This window comes from Chaetodon auriga, chromosome 13 (genome assembly GCF_051107435.1).
Source record: "Chaetodon auriga isolate fChaAug3 chromosome 13, fChaAug3.hap1, whole genome shotgun sequence".
In the NCBI taxonomy this organism is placed as follows: domain Eukaryota; kingdom Metazoa; phylum Chordata; class Actinopteri; order Chaetodontiformes; family Chaetodontidae; genus Chaetodon; species Chaetodon auriga.
Genome location: NC_135086.1, coordinates 14,724,165 through 14,744,348, shown reverse-complemented (window position 1 = coordinate 14,744,348; position 20,184 = coordinate 14,724,165). Strand labels below are relative to the sequence as shown.

Genomic DNA, 20,184 nt, shown 5'->3' with positions numbered 1-20,184 from the left:
TGGTTACAAATCAGAAAAAAATCTAAAAAACATAGGCTTTTAAAGGTTTTCTTGCAGCCACTCTTGGACTGGGAATTCCCAAGGATAGCCATAGAGCCATAATAAATATATATTTATATAGCCATGGCCATGGAGATTGTATCTCACACACGGCAGCTTTTCGTGCCGTGATAATCCGGCTGTTAGCCTGGTAAAGGTACATAGGTTATGCTGTTTTCATGCAACTTTAATACCCACCTTAAATGAGAAGCACTGTCATCTTAAATAAAGCATTTAAGAGAATATCCTTATCCACCTATCATGGTTTTTCACTCGCAGATAGATCAGTCCGTTGGCATAGAAGTATGAAGCGCAGCTGCCAGCTACCCCCTCCCTCTGTGAATGAGCAAAGTAGGTTAACCATAACGCTGTGCAAGTCGGGTAAATATCACAGCAAGCCAAGCCTCTTAAACTCATAATGAGAGCATTTGTCTATATGAACTATTAAAGGCCAGTTATAGCGGCTCCATACACTGACCCAAAAGTGAGGTTATCTGAGGAATGAGAATCGTGCACATGAGGCCACTGACACAGCTCCTACACATGCTTCATCAGCAGAGGTTTATACATGATAAGCATCAGTGTTATTAGAGTGGATCACGTCGTTGTGGTGTCCATGATTATGTGTAACCTATTTAGTCATGACACACACTCCACGCTTTAAGAATTGATGAACGATGCCGGTCTTTTCATTTTCACCAGCGGCCGGTTAATGAGTCTTACAGAATGTTTTCATCCAACACAATGCAATTTAGGGACCCATAGACTTGACCCGGATGTCCTGTGGTGCTGTTGTTCCACAAGCACTGTGCATTTATAGATATATAATGGATTCATTATGAATGCCCAGTTAAGGTAAATTTCCACCCAGAACAGTCTATAATGTTTTAAGAAGTAATGCCAACTCTAATAATTTTGGCAGCTGCAGAAATGCATGTAAATAGTGTGACCTTACACCAGGATATAAATATGATTTGTTTAAAGAAGTGCATGACAAGGTGCCATGGCACTTGAGTGGATTAGTATAACCCCCTGGGAAATCATCCATTTTCAGCTCTTGCATGGGTCTGAATCTAATTGCATGCAATGGTATTATATCTCTCTTCTCAGTCCTGTTCATCGTCACTATACCTTCTGAAAACCAAACTAAAAAGATGATGACATGAGTTTCCTGTAAAAGCCTGCCTGCCCTTGGAAGTATCTATTAATGGACAATAAAGCCTTTCATCAAGGGTTTCTGCTCACACAGACTGTTCAGTGCAGATGCAGGAGTGAAAGATGCCCTGCTCTTCACGCTTCTCCCTCTTATATGCCACCAATACCTCATGGAGAACATTAGTCTAAGCCGTGAACAAAAGATGAATAGTAAGGATCAATTTGCAAAGATTCAGTGACCCCTGTGTTCATCCCACACTGATAATAATAGTCCATAATTAAAGTCAGAAATCTCAGCGCTTGCTTGATGCTACATCTATGCTGATTAGATGTTAAGAAGGTCTAAATGTTGACCTGAATCTCAAGTTGGTGTCAGTAGGGGCACTGCATGAAAGCAATGAAAACAATCAAAGAACCAGTTGACAGACAGCCATTTCAAATGCTAAGTCATCAATCATTTGGCACATCCTCCAACAGCATCCACACTCTGCTGGGCAAAGGCCTGCTTTGTCTTTTCAGGCAATAACTGGAAGTGAATTTGGATAAGTAAATGTTTGGATCAGTGGGAGCACTAGGATCAAAATTGTTTGTGTTGGAGTCGAAACACTGTTTGCAATATTGACCCCAGAGCCATGACTACAGTGAGATTCACTCTGACAGATCTCCTTCTTGTCCATCTGGCCTGCTCCCCTTCCAGAATTTGTCGCAGTAAAATGTAACATTCTTCCATTACGCTTTGCAAATAGCTCTTTTGTGAAATAATTACATTTTGAAACACCCAAAGCCAGATCATGTGTGGTCTGTTTGCCGTTTACCTAAAGTCTGAACAAAGCCAAAAACAGAGGCAGCGAAACCAAAATGAACTGCATCCCCGTTTCAAACATGCATGCTTTAACTGGCACTGACTGCAGACTTCACATTAGACTCTGATGCAATACCTCCTGTCCAATCCACTCTGATTTCAATTCTCATTGCAGCCTGTCTGCTACAAGGACACAGCATCTAACCCATGGAAAAACAAACAAAAAAACCCCTGCACACTCCAACTCTAATTGTTCTGAATACTTTGTTAAGACACTACCTCCTCTAGGTCACTTATTTTACCGCTGCTAGAAAAATATTAACGGCATCAAAAGCTGCGCTGACAGAATGTGTGTGTCTCTTCAAGCCCTGAACCCTTATCACCAAATCCCGGGCAGGATTTCATGCAATTTGTGACAGCAAATGTGTTCTTTTCACTATTCCCTTTCCTGAAAACTCCACATGTGTGGATGAAAATGGCAGCCAAAGTGGAGTTTCATTCTGGCTTAGATGAGGTGAGGGAGCATTTACATTCCCTTGATCCCTTATTTTTTCTCCCTTTAGTGAGGGATATGAAACGTAACCATCCAGCATAACGTTTAAATCCCGCAATCCAGCGGCTCTATGAACCTTCCTGCTGATAGAAACAAACAAATCATGTCACTGATTAAACCCAAAATCGAATTAAATTAATATAAAGTTAATTTAATGCATTATTTATCGAGACTGAGACTTACATTGGAAGGACTGGGCGGAAATTATGACAGCCATGGCAGAGGTAGCAAACCTGCTTCCAGGTTATTTGAGTGGTCGACATGCTACCGCAGCACCCGGCTGGATATGCACCAAAGGTACAATAAATGAGAAAGTGAACACATTTTGAGCATCCTTGAACAAATTGAATGTTTATGAGTAGTTTCCTTTGGGGATTTAGTTCTTGCACCAGAGGGTGGAGTGATTGCGTGGGCTCTCGTCATCTTTTTTTCCCAATCCATTATAAAGACTCCTCCGTCATATGTGTGATCCTTTTCCTCCGTCATCTTGAGAAAGGAGATTAGACTGGATCTGAATACTCTAAAGAAGTACTATGCTGGGGTTTTTTTTCCTTCGAAATTTTTTCTTTTGACCCCTTCCCTTCAACCTTGATGGAAACACGTCAGAGAGGAGAAAACGTGCGTCAGAGAAATAGCAACTTGAGAGGAAACCACCACAGAGCTGAAATAATCCAGCTAAAAGAAAATTTGGCATATAATGAAGTGACAATGGTTGGAAGTGACACCTGAATTGACTGTCATCTTTAAAATATTGCTGGAGAACGGGTATGTGGGGACGGCAATATCTCCCTCCTTCCAGGACAGTGCTGTTTTTTTCGCGGGCTGAAGGAAATAAAAGGGAGCAGTGGAGAATCTTACAGTGTATGGGAGTTTTACTACTGACTTCAGTGCAGCATCTGACAGCCACTTGAAGAACTTATTCTTAAGGCAGTTTTGCATAGAGCACAGATGTCTCACCCCTTTTCCAAGCTAGCCTTTGTTCTGCTGGCCCCAACTCCACAATACATTTTCTCACACAGAGTGTCTTTTATAGCATTTCTGAAAGGCTGTAATATGATAACTGGCTTTTTTCTGTCCAATATGCTAAGCTAAATTTAGTCTTGTACTCACTGCTACGACTTGATCACCTCCTCTTTCCGGACATTATGCTACTAATGCGCATGCTAATAAGCAACTAGCTAATTGTGAATATGTGCACCTTAATATAAAGTGTTACCACATTTATGTTTTCTGTATTCAACAACTACTACTCCCATGAGGCTTTGATAGCACACTGATCCCTGAAAGTTGCGGTTATCCTCTCCCTCCCCGGGCCAAAAACTGATAAGAATCAGCACCGCAGCACAGAGGGTAATTGTCCATTTCAGGGGAAGAAAACTAATATAATAAGGTTGCATCTTCCTGAATTATAGAGAATTTAAAGCCAAGAAACTACTATTACTCACTGTACACAACAGAATCTTGAGAAAAATGATAGTTTACAGCTGCAAATTAGCTTATAGGATGTGAATAATGCCTTTTGTGTGACTGGCTTTTTATTAGCCTTTCATTCCAGTCACACAGAATGGCACAAATACATTTATACAACTTATAGAGAAAAATATGCAAAATAATACACAAAACACCTTCCCCCGCATCCAATTCGCCCTCTCATCCTCCCACACCACCATCATCACTCTCGTTGCTTCGCAAGTCTTAAAGAATCCTGATTAAACACATGCAAGAAGTAAAAGTCACACAGAAAATACATTCATGATATGCATCATTTCCGTCAGATACTCTTCCTTATTGCTGAGTATTGCTTCACACATGTTTGCATTTCCCAGCCCTTGTGAAAAGGAGGAACAACAAGGAAACAAAAGGGGAATAAATTATGTGATGTTTGAGACAACTTCTAACTGAATTCCATGTTATTTATCTGTCATGCTTCGTGTGGGAATTTTGGAGATCCCCCCCCAGTCAATTCAAAGGAGGACAACATCCAGAAGAAAGTGTTTTACATGAGTGAAACACAGCATTACTGGCAGAGGCTGAGAGAGCAACTTATCATCAGGGAAATTCATATGACCATGAAATTCATGACAACAAATTCTCAAGGAAAATAGATTCATTTGTCTCCAGATTGATGGTGTGGTGTGTTTCACTGGAGCCCGTATAGTATATGTCAAAGTTATTCTGTTTTGACAGCAGTTAATGGGCCAACATATAGTATCAGTCAGGTTTTGTTTCCTGGACACCTTTATGTGCCTTACAAATCATTATGCATGGACAAAATGATTAAAGGTCCATGTCTGTAAGCTGTGGGTGTCTATCAGGTGCAATAAAATGAGGCTTCATTGTGTGCAGCATTGTTTCTCAGAAAGTCAACAAGAGACATCTCCAGCATATGACCTTGGTCTGTCAGCACAACCTTTGCTGACAAACCTGATGTGACATTTTGAGTGTCTTGGGTTGTTCTGTGAATGAGAGTTCAATCATCACATCATTAATGGGTCTGGAGTGGGGCCAGTCATTCATGACACTGTGCTTTATAGCTTTGCCAGAAATCTCGGTGCTGAAATGAGAAGGTTGTAGATATTTTCTATGGAGCTACTTCCTGACCAGAGGGTGCCTTTGATTAATGGCTTTTTCCCTGCAAAGCCATTTAGGTAATCCAAAAGAATAATCTTCTCATGTCTTTGAAACCTTAAACTGAGCAGGTTGACCAGGGCTGGGCCCTCCCCTCCTAGTCAATTAGTGGGCTAATTAGTATTTATGGTTTTTGTCAGCCAAGATGTTTTAAGTCAATTGCTTTGTCTTGTTGCTCTTCATTTGTCTTTGCATTTGTTTTTGTGCTCGATTTATCTAATAGCAACCTATGAGCTTATCTCCGCAGCTGCAATAATAGCCTCATGTATGAATAGGTTCTTGATAACCAATAGATCCAGAGAGGCTATTTTGCATGATGATATTTGTTCAGTTCTAGTGGCGCCTTATCCAACAAAAGCAATTTACAGGCATATTGATCATAGGTTCTGTTTTATTAGTCAACAAAATCAGTTTTTATCAGCTAAGGATTTCTTTTTCTCAGGAGAGCCCCTCTGTTAGCTGATCCTGATTTGTGTGTACTCAAGTTATTGTTTTCTGTTTTTATGTCGTTTGAACTTCATGCCTTCCATCACTCTCCAGACTGTTGTAAGGCTTTATAAAAATTCCCCCAAAATCCATCTCAGTAAGTAAATACAACTGCTTCCCTTCAAAGCCTGTTGAGTGTTTCTCTTGACTCGCATTGACTGGGCATTGCCTGGGAGACTCACCCCGCGCTCTACACCACAAATGTTAACGCCAATTAAACTCCTGGCACCACCCTGTCATCCTCCACATTCTGTGACATATGAGTGATAACACAGACCCTTACCTTCAGGTCTCATCTGACGCACATTAAATGGCACTAGACCCCAGCGTTTCCTGACATTTTCTAGAAATCGATTGCAATTTAATCAGTGTGAGCATGCTGCTATCAGCCACGCTTGCACCGGCTGTTTCTTGCGTTACCTGGGCTGAGCTCTCTATGGTGGGGGGAAAAAAACATTAACAGCAATTTCAAACTCAAACAGTATGAAACTCTCATGAAAAAAAGACAAGATCACAGCATCAAAGTTGATAATAATAATCACAGATTTGATGTTCCTGTGAAAGCATATTTCCATTCAATTCACACGCTATTAGATTTATTGCCTATTTTGAACACTCATTACTTCCTTTCTCCCTCCCTCCCTCGCTCCCTCCCTCTCTCTCTGTCTGTCTGTCTCAGTGTGTGTCTCCCTTTCTCTTTCCCTCTGGTGGTAAGTGCAATAATTATCCCATTATTCTTTGAAGTCTTCGTAAAATCCAGGGCCCCCAAACAATCCCCAAACATGTGAGTACATGGTCCTTTTAAGTATTTGGGGTCCTACGAGGTAGCCCCCAGCTGGAATATTCTCTCTTTGAAATTGTAACAGGTCAAAATAAATCCCAAAAGAACATTGTTTTAAGGAAGAAAAGCGTCAAGCGTGTCGTTTCCAGGAGCTTAAACGATACACAAACCTTTTCTTTGAGCAAAGGTGTGCTGAGGCCAAAATTCAACTTCCAAAGATTATCTCAGCACTCACAGCACTGTGTTCCTATTGAATCCTCATTATGGCACCATTGTTTACTAGTTTTTTAAGAGACCACACAAACACACACAGATGCCTCAAGGTAACCATAAAGTCGAAAATCTATAGAGCTCAGTGCTGAGATGAACAGATTGAGCTTTCAAGAGAGTGCTTGGTACCAATTTCTAAATGACTTAATAGGGTGATAATGTGCTAAAATGAAAATTTGTCTCTATTTTAGGAAGATGTTGAGTTGTATTGCCGGCTGCAGATTCTCACACATTCACACATGCGCAAGCATCATGCAGACTCAAGTTATTATCCCCTCATCCTTTGAATTTGCAATTAAGTATGCAGCACAGACTGTCATCTTATACAGAGAATTCAGGCAAAATGAATATACCGGCTGTTTCATATCCAGATGAAATATTGATTATGAATGGCAGCGAGAAACCTGAGCTATTAGGTGGAATAACATTTCACAAACATGCACTCTCACCTTAATTGAGTAGAGACATTAATACGTCACTGATGTACAACTATCTGAGTCCTGCCTGCCACTAGGTATTACTCTGGGTTACTGCCTGAGGCTAGACAAATATGAGCTGAAAATGAAAGCAACTCCATAACTGTTTGGTAGGTGGATGGTCTGATAAACGTGATAGAAATACTCAAGCTGTTTATGTCGTCTCAGGCGGTGCTCTTCCCTGCTTCATGGCTAAATCCACATGGGAGCGGGGAAAGAGGTGATGGTCAGCTGAATGATCATCGCTGGTGCGGAACAGGGACATAACACAGAGCAACAGCAACACATGTTCTGACATGCATGCAAACATGCACAAACTCTTAAGCATACAGCATACACATTGTCACACAACATGTCACAGCATGCATGCAAATGTCCACACTGTGAGGTAATTATCATGTGTAAACAAATGCATGGCGCAATATGGTTCCCATTGCAGAATGCATACGAAATGAGTAAAACATATGCAGCCCCATAACTTATTTAATACAAATACAGCATCAGTGTGGTGTAAGTTGAATACTATCATGGCTGCAAATGATCACCCAAAAGATGTGAGCAGAGGCTGTCATTAAAGGCACAATGTGTGTTACCGTGGCAACATCATAGAGGTCTCCATTTTTTTTAATGCTGTGGTTTTGAACAATCAGCGTTGCACCCAATCCCCCTGAGAATTAAAGGCACATAGCTAAATAAAGCTCAAGTACCCTGCTGCCACACTATTACAATACACAGTTTGTCTCTCCTCTATGGGGAATTCTGTAACAACCTGTTTCTGTGGGGGAAAGTAAAGTAAAGCAAAGTATCAGCACTCGACAAAGTAGCTCCGCGTTAGCCAGAGTTTAATTTTAAAACAATTACGCCGAGGAAAAAATGACAAAACCGTCAAATTTTGATTGTCACGCATGTAGGTCACAGTAATTGAACAACAATGCAGTGCGGCTGTGTCTCTGTTCACTCCTTTACTGATTTAACACCATGGCACAGCTGACATATTCCTTCTTCTCTTGCAATTTCATCTTGTGTCCTCTCTCCGGCTTGGTTAAATGTAACTAAGTTCAACTCCCCGCACAGTTACTCCTTTTCCATTATGTTCCACAACGACCTCTCTGACCAAGGTAATTACCTCAGCTCTTGAGTCATCGGAGTCAGAGATAAAGCCCGCAGAGATCTTTCTGCATCAGATTAGCAGTGTGGTTTTTGCAATCCTCAGAGAGCTACAGCACAGTTGTTCAGTCTAGACATGCATGGTGATTTTTGCTTGTTTGTTTATTCATTAGCATTTGATCTGTAAGCCAAAGAAAAGATGTCTTTAGTTTGCAGGAGAGTTGTGTCAGCATGAGAAACTGAGATAAGGTGAATAGTATTTAATTAAGAGGGTAGGAAGCCCTCCTGGTATCTGGCTACATACAGACACCACACAGCAATTGACCTTAGTGATCATGTCAAGACTTTATCTTGCTCCCATCAGCCCCAAGCAGGAGCTGTGAAGACAGTAAATAGCTGTGCTTTCAGACAGCCTTTTGATTTCCACATCCAGACTCACATTTTCAAGTGGTGGCTTTAAGTGTTGCAGATATTATGTGACATTCAAGTGTGGAGACATTATGTTATGCATTGTGTTCCTGGATATATTACTTAAATGCTAATTAATTTGTTGGTTTTTTTTTCTTCCATGCACCCAAATGAACACACTGCTATGTTTTAATTGAAATATGTGCGACAAGATGAAACAAACAGCACCAAATTTATCAGCAAGGAGTGAAGAGTTCCCTGAAATGTGCTGCAAGTATATGAGAGGGGCAAACACTCTCAGAAACAGAATCTACAGCATGCTACTTTTCAGCAATAAGGCAAATCAGAGCATCAAGATTTGCATTAAACATCTTGAACAGTCTGTCCTGAATCGACGCTGAATCGGTGAATCTGTGAGTTTTGGTTTGATGTATTCAGGACAAATTGGTGCCATGTTTATTCCAGCTGTGAATCATTCGATGTTCCTTACCCTAACCATAGAGAGGAATAACAAAGGAAGGAACACTGAAGGTAAACTAACAAGATTCTTTCCTAAGTCAGCAGTGACACCTTGAGGTTTGAGGTAAAATTACATGCCATTTTCTAAATTGCTGGGGTTGGTTCAGGTAAACTGAGAGATAATTGCCCAATCCTATAATTTTAATAACAGCGAGGGTAAGAGTGGGAGTAGGGAAACGTAGAGGAACAAGAATAAGAAGAAAATGTAAGAATGAGAACATGAGGGAAAAAAAGTAAAAGACAAAAGGAAACAACGACAACAAACATTTGATCAGTGATGGATGAAGTACTCTGATCCTTTACTTAAGTAAAAGTAGCAACACCACAGTCTAAATACACACTGTTACAAGTAAAAGTCCTGAATTGAAAATATCACTTAAGTAAAAGTACAAAAGAACTGGCAACAAAATATGCATAAAGTACCAAAAGTAAAAGTACTCATTGTGTAAGAATTCATATTACAGAATAAAAATTAGTGGTGCATTAATTTGTGTATCACTTTGATGTTGCAGCTGCTAAAGGTGTGGTTAGTCTGAATTTCTTTATATACTGCTGCTGGGTATCTTAATTAACCAATTTATCATTTAGAATGTGAACGTGACCAAGCAACCTGCAACGAAAGGTATTAAATGAATGTAGTGGAGCACACTAACTGCCTCTGAAACCTTTGTTTCTGGTTACAATAAAATATATATTTAACTGAAATTTAACTGAGTCATTCCAAACTTGCAGCTGTTGGAGTGAATCACTCTCTTCTCTTTGTTCTTGTCAGAGATCAGACTGAAGCAAATGGATGGACTGGACTGAAATTGCTTGCAGTTACTTCCATTTACCACAGTTTAACCTCTTAGCGTATGTCATAGAAATGAAGTGGTCAGACTCAAGGATACCAGCAGCTTTCCTTCTTTGACCGTGGCTGTTGGTAATGATTGTCTTTCTTGTTGACACAAGCCCTTCAGATGTTTACTCGTCTCTCCAAGCAGTTATTTTGTATTCTTTATGTCACACCGCAGTGTTCAGCAAGTGAAAAGAAATCCAGCTTTTCTTTTCTGAATTCTAATCTTCAAAACACATAAGGTGCAGTTTGATCTGATCTGTGATGAAAAGTAAGGATTTTTTTCCCCCCCAATCACTTATGCAGGTATGCAGCACCAGCATAGACTGACTTTTTATTGCAAGCTGCCACTTGAAGACCTGATTTGAAGAAAAATGTATTTGTGATGTTGCGCTGAGGACAGACGTCTTCCTTTACAGGCAGAGAGGGTCATGATAAGAAGTGTGTCCACCAGTTTTACTCTACTCTTACTACACATCTGAATACTGGCCTCCTTGCTCTCAGGTACAATCCTCACTTTGTCTTTATTCCCATTTCCTTTTGTATTTCTTAATTTTGACCAACAGGTGGTGCCATAGCAGCTAGCATAAAAACAAAGGCTCTGATTCTGTTTCAATTATGAGTGGTGGAGAGCTGTGGGCTTATTTTCTCTTTAATTTCACTAACTGGAAAGAATGAATGGCTTTCAAAGACAGCAGCACCGCTCACATCATAAACAGACAGTATAAAACACATAACTTCTTCCAAGGCATGAATGGGCATCCACACTTAGATGAGTATCTATCGATGGGCTCTTGATATAAAATGTTATGATCTTGAGTTTGTGAAAATATGGCCCCCTATAAAATAAGACAAACTTTATAGATCTCATAAGGGAAAGTTATAGTAACTCAGCAGCAGGGCGGCCTTGCAAAAAAACAGAGAAATATTAAAGGTCAGAAAAATCCTATATACCAAAAACATATATAAAAGCATAAGAATGTGGTAAACCAATACAGAAATTGTGCTCCAATATAAGAAATAAAGTGAACAAGAAACTTAATCTAGCTGTACTTTTTCACTGTCGTCAAGTTTATTTGTATCCACTAACACTACATCAAAAGCTCAGCGGGGTTTATGGGCTCAGGACGGCAACAGCTCCTGACCCGGCTCGAGGAAACATCCTGACAAAAACATCCTGGGACTCTGAAAAAGATATATAAAAGACCACAGGAGCCCTAATTCAAAGAAAGACCATCCCCCCTCAGGTGACTGAGGGGGTAATAGAAGCTGCAGCTGGGAAATGCCAGTTATAAAAAAAAAGACAACAGGAAGTCCTCTGAAGGTCATATGAAAGAAGTCCAGTTCAATATCAGTTCTTCACAGAGTCCAGGCTGCCAGGCTGGTGGTTTTCGGATACATGTCCGAGGTCAGGCTATAGTGGGCAGTTCGATGGACCTGTGGTGGGTGAATTGAGGTGCAGGGGTCGCTTAAGGCATGAAGAAGCCTCATGCGCTTTCAAACAACTGAGATGAAAAGAGCAGCCATGTTGGTTAAAGAAAACAAGATGCGTGAGGTTTAGCATCATATGCACGTTATTATGCACAACAGAAATACATCCTATCACACAGTGTTACATACATATGAAAAAATGCTTATGAGACTGTACTGAAGGAAATGTGGAAACGTGTTCTTAGATAACAGACTGCTTTAGATAAACAATATATAATGATTAGAATTTGAATTTACATTTGAATGAGAACCAAGCGTCCGCAAAGTCAACAGCAGCATACATGTTTGAGCAGATGTGCGGGATGATAATAATGGTGGACACTCGAACCAATAGTTCAAAAAGCATTATTATGTAAAATTATATCTTATTGTCTGGGGATTATTATGGCCTGCTGTTAACAGTGGAGGCTCTGGAGGGCCGAGGCAGCAGAGATGAAAAACATGTTGGAGTATGCTTTTATTTATGGAGCTGCACGCTATAGAGAGAGCTGCCCTGGGCACTTAGGGATCCATGTGGGGGGTGAGAGGTGTTGTCCATGATGGCCGATAATGTGGCCATCATCTTCTTCTCCCCCATTTCCTGGAGGGAGGCCAGGGATAGGCATGTTCTCTGACTGCCTGCTGTTACATTTCTTGTATCCAGAGATGTTTTTCATGCCCCTACAAACTCACTCACATTCCTCTGCTGCAGTCTGTCCTCAGTGCCCTCCCTGATCTTCCTCTTCTGCTTCTTCTCTACCCACCGCAGGTCCTCTTTGTCCCTGACATAAAATACCTCTTTTTGTCATTCAGCAGAGCCTTCAGTTCTGGAACCCAGGACTTGAAAAACACTGCACCTCCCTGCTGGACACATTTTCAAAAGATTATGCATGATGAAGTGTGTCAGGCTGTCTGCGGCGTCCTCCCCCTGCAGTCCACTCTCCTCAGTCACTTCCTTTGAAGCAGCCTCTCAAAGCCTCATCTGACCATCTCCTCCCAGGTTGTTTCTGTTCCAAATAAGGATATGGTGACTAAATGAGTTTTTTATTTTTCTTTACCAAGTTGCACCAATATATATGTAGACCACTTGTGCATGTAGTCATAGGACCAAAAGCTTTTAGGAACTCAGATAATACTATTACTATAACCCCCTCCCCAGAAAAAAAAAATCCTTGCATAATATGTTGACATAAACTCTGTGTTGTCTAGTTGTTTTCTATGTAACATCCCCTCTGATGCAACAAAGGCTTGTGAGAGCCCTGACAGTAATGTTCCTGCCAGACAATAGCAGAACAGTGTTCAGATGCCGAGTGTTCTTGTATGCTCCAGCTGGACACAGTTGACACACCATCTGTAAGGAACATATATCAGAGGCACTACCCATCATCCTCTGTGGCACAGCTCCAACTCCATTTGTGTATTTCTGACCTTGGAGCACATAATTGTTAGTCATCATCATTTTCTTCCAGTCATTTGTTATGCTGATTCCTCTCATATGCATGTGTGTGAGTGTGAGTGTGTGTGCGTGAGCGTGTGTGTGGAGAGAGTGCCTTCTTCTGCTCCCAGTTGGAGAAGATTATGTTATGTTCAGTGTCATGGAAGACTTGGAGAGATATTAAATGAGGCTCGTATCATGCATCGCCTGTATGTGCCTCATGTTCCCTCTGCACACTGTGACCATGGGTAGACATGGATCTTCATACAGCAGGGTAGTGCAAACAGATGTAAGAACGTCATCAAAATGCAAGCACACAAAATTCACACAACCGAATTTGAAAGACTTTTTCATTAATATTCCCGAAAAAATACAAACCCCTCATTCAGATGTTTGCAATGGCAGCTGTTTTAGTGAAATAAGATATAAGCCAGCTGCATAATTTGCTTATCACGTTGCAACAAACATAAATGCTAATTTATGCAAAAATAGTGGCGTAATGATGGGGTTTAGCTAATGCTGAGGGTCTAGCCCAATATGCAGCGCAAATCTCTGAAGGCAGAGGAAACAGAAGCACAAATGAATTGCATGCAGGCTGAATACAGCCTTCATACTCTTTAATATGAGCCACAGGCAGTGTCCCTGATGTGCCTGCTCTCCTCCCATGAGAGCAAGAGCCAAGTGGAGAGGATGATGGATATGGCTCTACGAGGACACAGAGATATACAACGATACTTGACATGTTTCCACATGAGTGCCATTGCGTCAGGTTGAGAAAGGCATGACAGGTCTTTTTCTTTACCTTTTGCCCTGTCACTAAACCAACACCACGCATTCGTATGCAACATGTGCCACCAGTTCAGATGCTACATCTGATAAATTAAGGAGAGAGGATTGAATAATTCCCACTAATTAAACCTCTGTGAGGACTCGTGCCAGGACTGATTCTTTTTCATCAAGTTCAGGTGAAAACACACTCAATAAGGCTGATGAGTCATACTCTGTGCGTGACTCATAGTTTACTATTTAATTTTGATAAACCACCAGGCAAATATTGCACCATTAAGCTGTCTGCTGGCACAGAGTGATCAATACACATCCTACCAAGGCAAAGCCCTAGTGTGTTCATGCATTATGCAGAGGATGACATGATTATTAAGGCTGTTCTGCACAGGCCATATAAGCACTTTAGTGCTGCTTTTGAGGAGTTGAAATGGGATCAGTGTGACAGTTCGTTCAAGGGTCTGCTGTTACACGGATTTCGGCAAAATATTCCAACTGAACCATAAACTACTAAAACTCAAACAACCTCTGACCTCTGACAGGCAGCTTTGATATGGACAGAAAGTTAAGGGGCTGATCTGCCGAGCATTTGCAGGGCACCTTATGCACTGTGACTTGACATGTCCAGAAATAGCATCTGGGATGTAAATAAACTGCACTGTCAGTGTGATGCTGGAGAGATGCAATCAATTGCCGTCAGCTTAAAATGAAGACTGTCACCAGTGTTTTACGTCTCGCCCCGCAGCTACCGGTACCTAACATTACAGGATGGACAGAGAAAGCTGATGTAACTTGGCATTCCGGTGAGGGTTTGTTTTTCTTTTTTTCTTTTTTTTTCTCGGGATGAATAACATGATAAGCGGTTTAACAAGCCGCTCGAGCGCAGGAGCGCGCCCAGCCCGGTGAATTATTGATATATATTTTTGGGACATCTTTTCTGTAGGTAGGTCAACATCTTTTGGGGGGATGTATCTCGGTACGATGCTCCAGTGAGCTGATTCTTTGTGCATGAAATGACTTGACATGCTCCCGACCACCGAGTGTGCGTGCGTCCGTGCGTGTGCGTGAACGTCCACGGAGAGAGAGAGAGAGAGAGAGAGAGAGAGAGAGAGAGAGAGAGAGAGAGAGAGAGAGAATAAGCAACTTTGTTAGCAGGCATAGCTGTGTCTCCTCGGGCACAGCGTGGTAAAAGAGAAGCATTTGGCAGTTATGGTTGATCAGCGTTTCTTTCATCCTCTCCGGTGCATTAGAGACGACGAACGCGCCCGCGTTGAATAACTAGATCCTGTTCCCTATTTCGTTTTTTTGACGGATTAAAAATAAAAGACGCGCTGAAATACCTAACGAGCCTACATCTTCATCAATGTGCGTGAGGTATGTATTTCTACCAGGAGTCAAACAGAGATTATGCTGGCTGTCTTCTGTCTGACAAGGCGTGCACTGTGATGTAAAATTTCAGTTAACCCTCCGTAATTTACATATCTTTAAATCCCAAAGCAGTACTTAATTGCATTTTTCATGTCTTTACAAGCGAATGCGACATGTCTTATTCTCCTCACGCCGGATTTAGACCATTGTTTTGTGCTTAATGTCTTGCTTTGACCTTGCTTTTTGTTATTTACATTGCTTGAAGGAGTTGCTTTCTACCCTGCTTTGTTTGAGCCATTTTAAATCAGCAGCCACACAGCCAGAAGTTACCTCTGGGTAACAGCAAATGAAGCTTTGACTCATGCAGGCTACAGCTTGTTGTGTGGAAGTTGCTTCCATTGCAGTCTGCAAGTCTGTTTCACATCACCTTGTATGTCTTTTATTTCTAGATGACATTGAGGATATCTTAGCAGGACTGTGAGCTCGGGCCGTCATTTGCTGGAAAATGCATCTTTGGATTTCGTATGTTTTGCTAAGTGCAACGTCAGTGTGCACTGCTGAGATGTTTGGCAGTTATGGAGAAATATGTCAAAGACTGTGTGCCTGCGAGGAGAGAGAGGGGATACTTACAGTGAGCTGTGAAAACAGAGGAATAGTAAGTCTCTCAGACATAAAGCCAGTGTACTTCTCCCAGTATCATCTGCTGCTTACAGGGAATCTTTTGAGAAAGCTATCTGCCAATGATTTTATTGAGTACAAAGGACTTACAATATTACATCTGGGAAACAATGACATATCTGAGGTGGAAGCAGGAGCTTTCAATGGACTTCAGGGATTAAAGCGGTTACATCTCAACAACAACAAAATTGATGCCTTGAAGGAAGAGTTTTTCTTTGGCCTTGAAAGTCTGGAGTATCTTCAAATTGATTATAATTATATCACTCATGTGGCGCCAAATGCCTTCGGCAGACTTCGACATCTGGAGGTCCTGATTCTAAATGACAACTTAATATCTACTTTGCCTGTGAACATTTTCCAGTATGTACCATTGACTCATTTGGACTTAAGGGGGAATCAGCTGAAAGTGCTCCCCTACTCAGGTCTGCTGGAGCACATGAACAGCGTTGTGGAGCTACAGCTGGAGGAGAACCCGTGGAACTGTTCCTGCGAGCTGATCGCTCTTAAAACCTGGCTGGAGAGCATATCGTACACAGCTTTAGTTGGCGATGTTGTTTGCGAGTTCCCTTTTCGGCTTCATGGGAGAGATCTTGATGAGGTTTCAAAACAAGAGTTGTGCCCGAGGAGAGCCATCGCTGAATATGAGATGCCACCCCTGCCACATTTGAGCACCGATGCATACTATAGGACCACGCCAGCTCTAGTCACAGCCTCCTTCACCTCATCTGGGATTGCACGGTCCTCATCAAGACCCACGAAGGGACCTCGCCAGTCAGGCAAATTAAAATCAAGACCCACTTCTCGCATACCATCTAACAAACCACAAAATTATGGCCAGATCATTTCATATCAAACCAAATCCCCCGTGCCTTTAGACTGCCCAACTGCCTGCACCTGCAATCTTCAAATTTCAGACCTTGGACTGAACGTGAACTGCCAGGAGCGAAAGATTGAGCATATCTCAGACTTAGATCCCAAACCTTACAATCCCAAAAAGATGTATCTGACAGGGAATTACATCCCTGTGGTGCGTCGATCAGATTTCATTGAGGCAACTGGATTAGATTTGCTTCATCTCGGCAACAATCGAATAGCTCGTATACACGACAGAGCTTTTGGCGATTTGACGCATCTAAGAAGACTGTACCTTAACGGGAATTTGATTGACCATCTTACAGCTGATATGTTCTATGGATTGGAGACCCTGCAGTTCTTATATTTAGAGTACAATGTCATTAAAGAGGTTGCCTCTGACACCTTTCAGCATGTACCCAAGCTTCAGCTTCTTTTCCTCAACAACAACCTCTTGAAAACTTTACCAGTTGGAACCTTTAATGGCCTGACGTTAGCCAGACTGAATCTTCGCAACAACCATCTGCGATATCTGCCCGTCAGCGGTGTGCTCGATCAGCTCACGGCTCTGGTGCAAGTGGATTTGTTCGAGAATCCTTGGGATTGCTCTTGTAGCATACTGGAGCTCAAGATGTGGTTGGAGCAGCTTAGCACAGGCACAGTTGTAAACAATGTCATCTGTGGTTCGCCTAAGAGGCTAGCTGGGGAGGATATGAGATACATTAAGACAGCTAATTTCTGCCCTAATAACTCTGATATACTTGCCTCCATGATCCCACCCTCTGAAGAATCTTTTCCTGGCAGCACTATCACCATAGAAACATCCGTGGACTCTGACACACAATACGGCACCGTTCCTTTATCTGTCATGATTCTTGCCCTTCTCCTCATGTTCATTGTGTCTGTGTTTGTGGCTGCAGGATTGTTTGTGGCGATGAAAAAGAGACGTCAAAAGAGTCAGAACAAGCAGAATATCTCCATGAACGCTTGCATTAGCTCTCTCAACATGGAATATGGCCTTTACAAAAAGGGATCCATTCCCAAAGTCAGAACATCTGCTGGACATGTATATGAATACATCCCTCCTCCCACAGAATCCACATGCAGAACGACTGCCCACACCCCAACGGACGGCAAATCGGTGGACGGATTTAGAGACTTTGATGAGTTGAGTGGCGCTTTTCTGGGTAACTCGGATGAAGAGGCAGCCAGTAATGTAATAAGCTCGGAATACAGCGCCACTACTCCAGAGCCTCTTAACAAACCCTCCACCCCTCACCAGGATGATCTGTGCTACTACAGAGATGTGCTGGAGCCTGACAAGCAGGCACGCTACAGCAATACGTTACCATGCAAGCATACAGCGCATTCGTCGAGTCAGTATACCTCAGACTATGATGCAAGGCATCAATACGTGCACCCAGAGAGAATACAACAGACAATCCTCTATTGTACCGCACCAAGTACTGTTTATGTGGAGCCCAACAGGAGCGAGTACTGGGAACTGAAAGCAAAGCTTCATATTGATCCGGATTACCTTGAGGTTCTTGAAAAACGAACAACATTTACTCAGTTTTAAAGAGACTTGCCCCTGGATGGGTGCATTCATGCAGTGTATCCAGTTTAATCAGGAATGAGACTTGTGTTTAAAAAACAGGCTTAACAATGTTTCCACCTTTATTAGTACAATGCATTGTGAGCTACAGTATGCATTTATGGGAATCATGCTTTACGGGACTGGATAATTAAGGGGAACACTACTCATTTTAAAGTATCACTTAACCCTTCATCCATGTGGTGTTTAACAGTTTCTTTTAAATTTGTAAATATGAACAAGCAATCAGAGATTCAGGGCTCTTATGACTCATCCCGTCATAAAATACATCCTGGAGGTGTTTCATTGACAATGATGTGAGACTGAGCTTTTACACACAGATTAGCTGCATTTCATGAGTGCTAATGAACCGTGCAGATGATATGTTCTTATCCCAAAATAAACCAGGTTTTTGTTACAGCTATATATGTGTATGGCTCCCAGTCCTGTCTTTTCAAATTTATTCACAACGAAACTCATGCATGAGACCAAATCAGGTTTATTCTGCAAGTTAACTTATCTGTAACTATGAATTTGACCTGCGTGTAGGTGTTGAAAAAAGTCACACATATTACACATCTGTTGGGAAATTGTGCTCCGGTGAAAAAAAAAGTTGAGTTGGACACGTTTAGCGAGGTTGCTTCTCCTCCAGTGTGCACAGCTGTGGGATGATAATATTAAATGCATGAGATCCTAAAACAAATTCCAATGTAATATCTCAAAGCACAGATTACGAGGCCAGTAAATCTCTGCTCTCTTGTTTGCAGATTTGGAAGAGAATAATTAATGCATCCTATAAATATACTGAACTGACCTAGTGCATATACTGTAGGGTAGTCTGAAAATCGGTGGTGTTCCCTCAGAGCCTCCTCATCTCCAAACCAACAGCACTTGTGGATTATGGACACATGTTGCACTTGTATTGGGTTAAATATTAATGTATTGTAACTGCACTCAGAAATGTTGTAACTAAAAGATGATAATCACAGCCACATTCAGATGTATTGCAACTGAAAGAAAATGAGCTTTACAAGCAGGTCTATCTCATATGTCACAAAAATATATATATATGAAAAATGCACTTTCTGCTATTTTACAAGAACAGACAGCTTGAAAGCACACTTGTTGAAAATTGATGATGTGTAATGAGTGTCTTTATTTATTTGAACCAGAACCAAAGCACTTCACAAAAAAATCAGCTCTGAATATATGCAAAGTTTGATGCTCAGAGGGTCACAGAAAAAGCACAATCCTGTGTTTTATTCTACCCTTACAACCTTTCATTCATACCTATAAAAATGTCTTCAGTTGCAATACAGATGAGTAGATTTGCAATACAGTAATGGTCTAATGTTTCTCCATATACTTCAGCTTGAAATTCAGATAAAAATCTCTCAAATCTGTTGGCCTCAGGCCCATATAAAACATATTTTATGACTATTTTTATACAAACAAATGTTTCTTTCCTTTTTTCTTTTACAAAAAAAAAAAATGCACTATTGACTTCTACAGGTCAACAATGATGTCACTTTCTGAAATGCACAACATGGTAACACATGTGCATATAGCCATAGAAGTAGGTTTGATAACAGCATACATTAAGGTATCTCATGTTAAAAAAAAAAAAATCTTGCACTATGCATAGATATAGAGTATACTTAGACAATCTGTATAAAATGCAGCTCATCCCCTCAGTCACCGACCAACATTCATAAACGTGATACTTAATAATATTATCACATCCCATAAAAGCTTATTTCAAATTTAACACACATGAATATTCAGAGGCACTTTTGGACTACATTTTGGATAAATCCTTTTTTTCTAAAACTTCATGTGTTTTTAATTACATGTGTTTTTAAGGGAATACTGCGTGGATTTGTGTGTATGGCATCGCAATGAGAAACACTGTCCCATTGTTTGGTTTGCTTTTGTTTTGGTTTTT

The 20,184-nt window shown here is 41.2% G+C and overlaps 1 protein-coding gene across 1 annotated transcript; it reads left to right on the top strand.

The window, feature by feature from the left end:
- The first annotated feature begins 14,884 nt into the window (after positions 1-14,884).
- On the top strand, positions 14,885-19,848 carry slitrk5b (SLIT and NTRK-like family, member 5b). Its single transcript, XM_076747446.1, has 2 exons — positions 14,885-15,121; positions 15,565-19,848. The coding sequence occupies exon 2, from the start codon at positions 15,621-15,623 to the stop codon at positions 18,222-18,224; it is 2,604 nt and encodes an 867-aa protein (XP_076603561.1). The 5' UTR covers positions 14,885-15,121; positions 15,565-15,620; the 3' UTR covers positions 18,225-19,848.
- Positions 19,849-20,184: the final 336 nt, after the last annotated feature.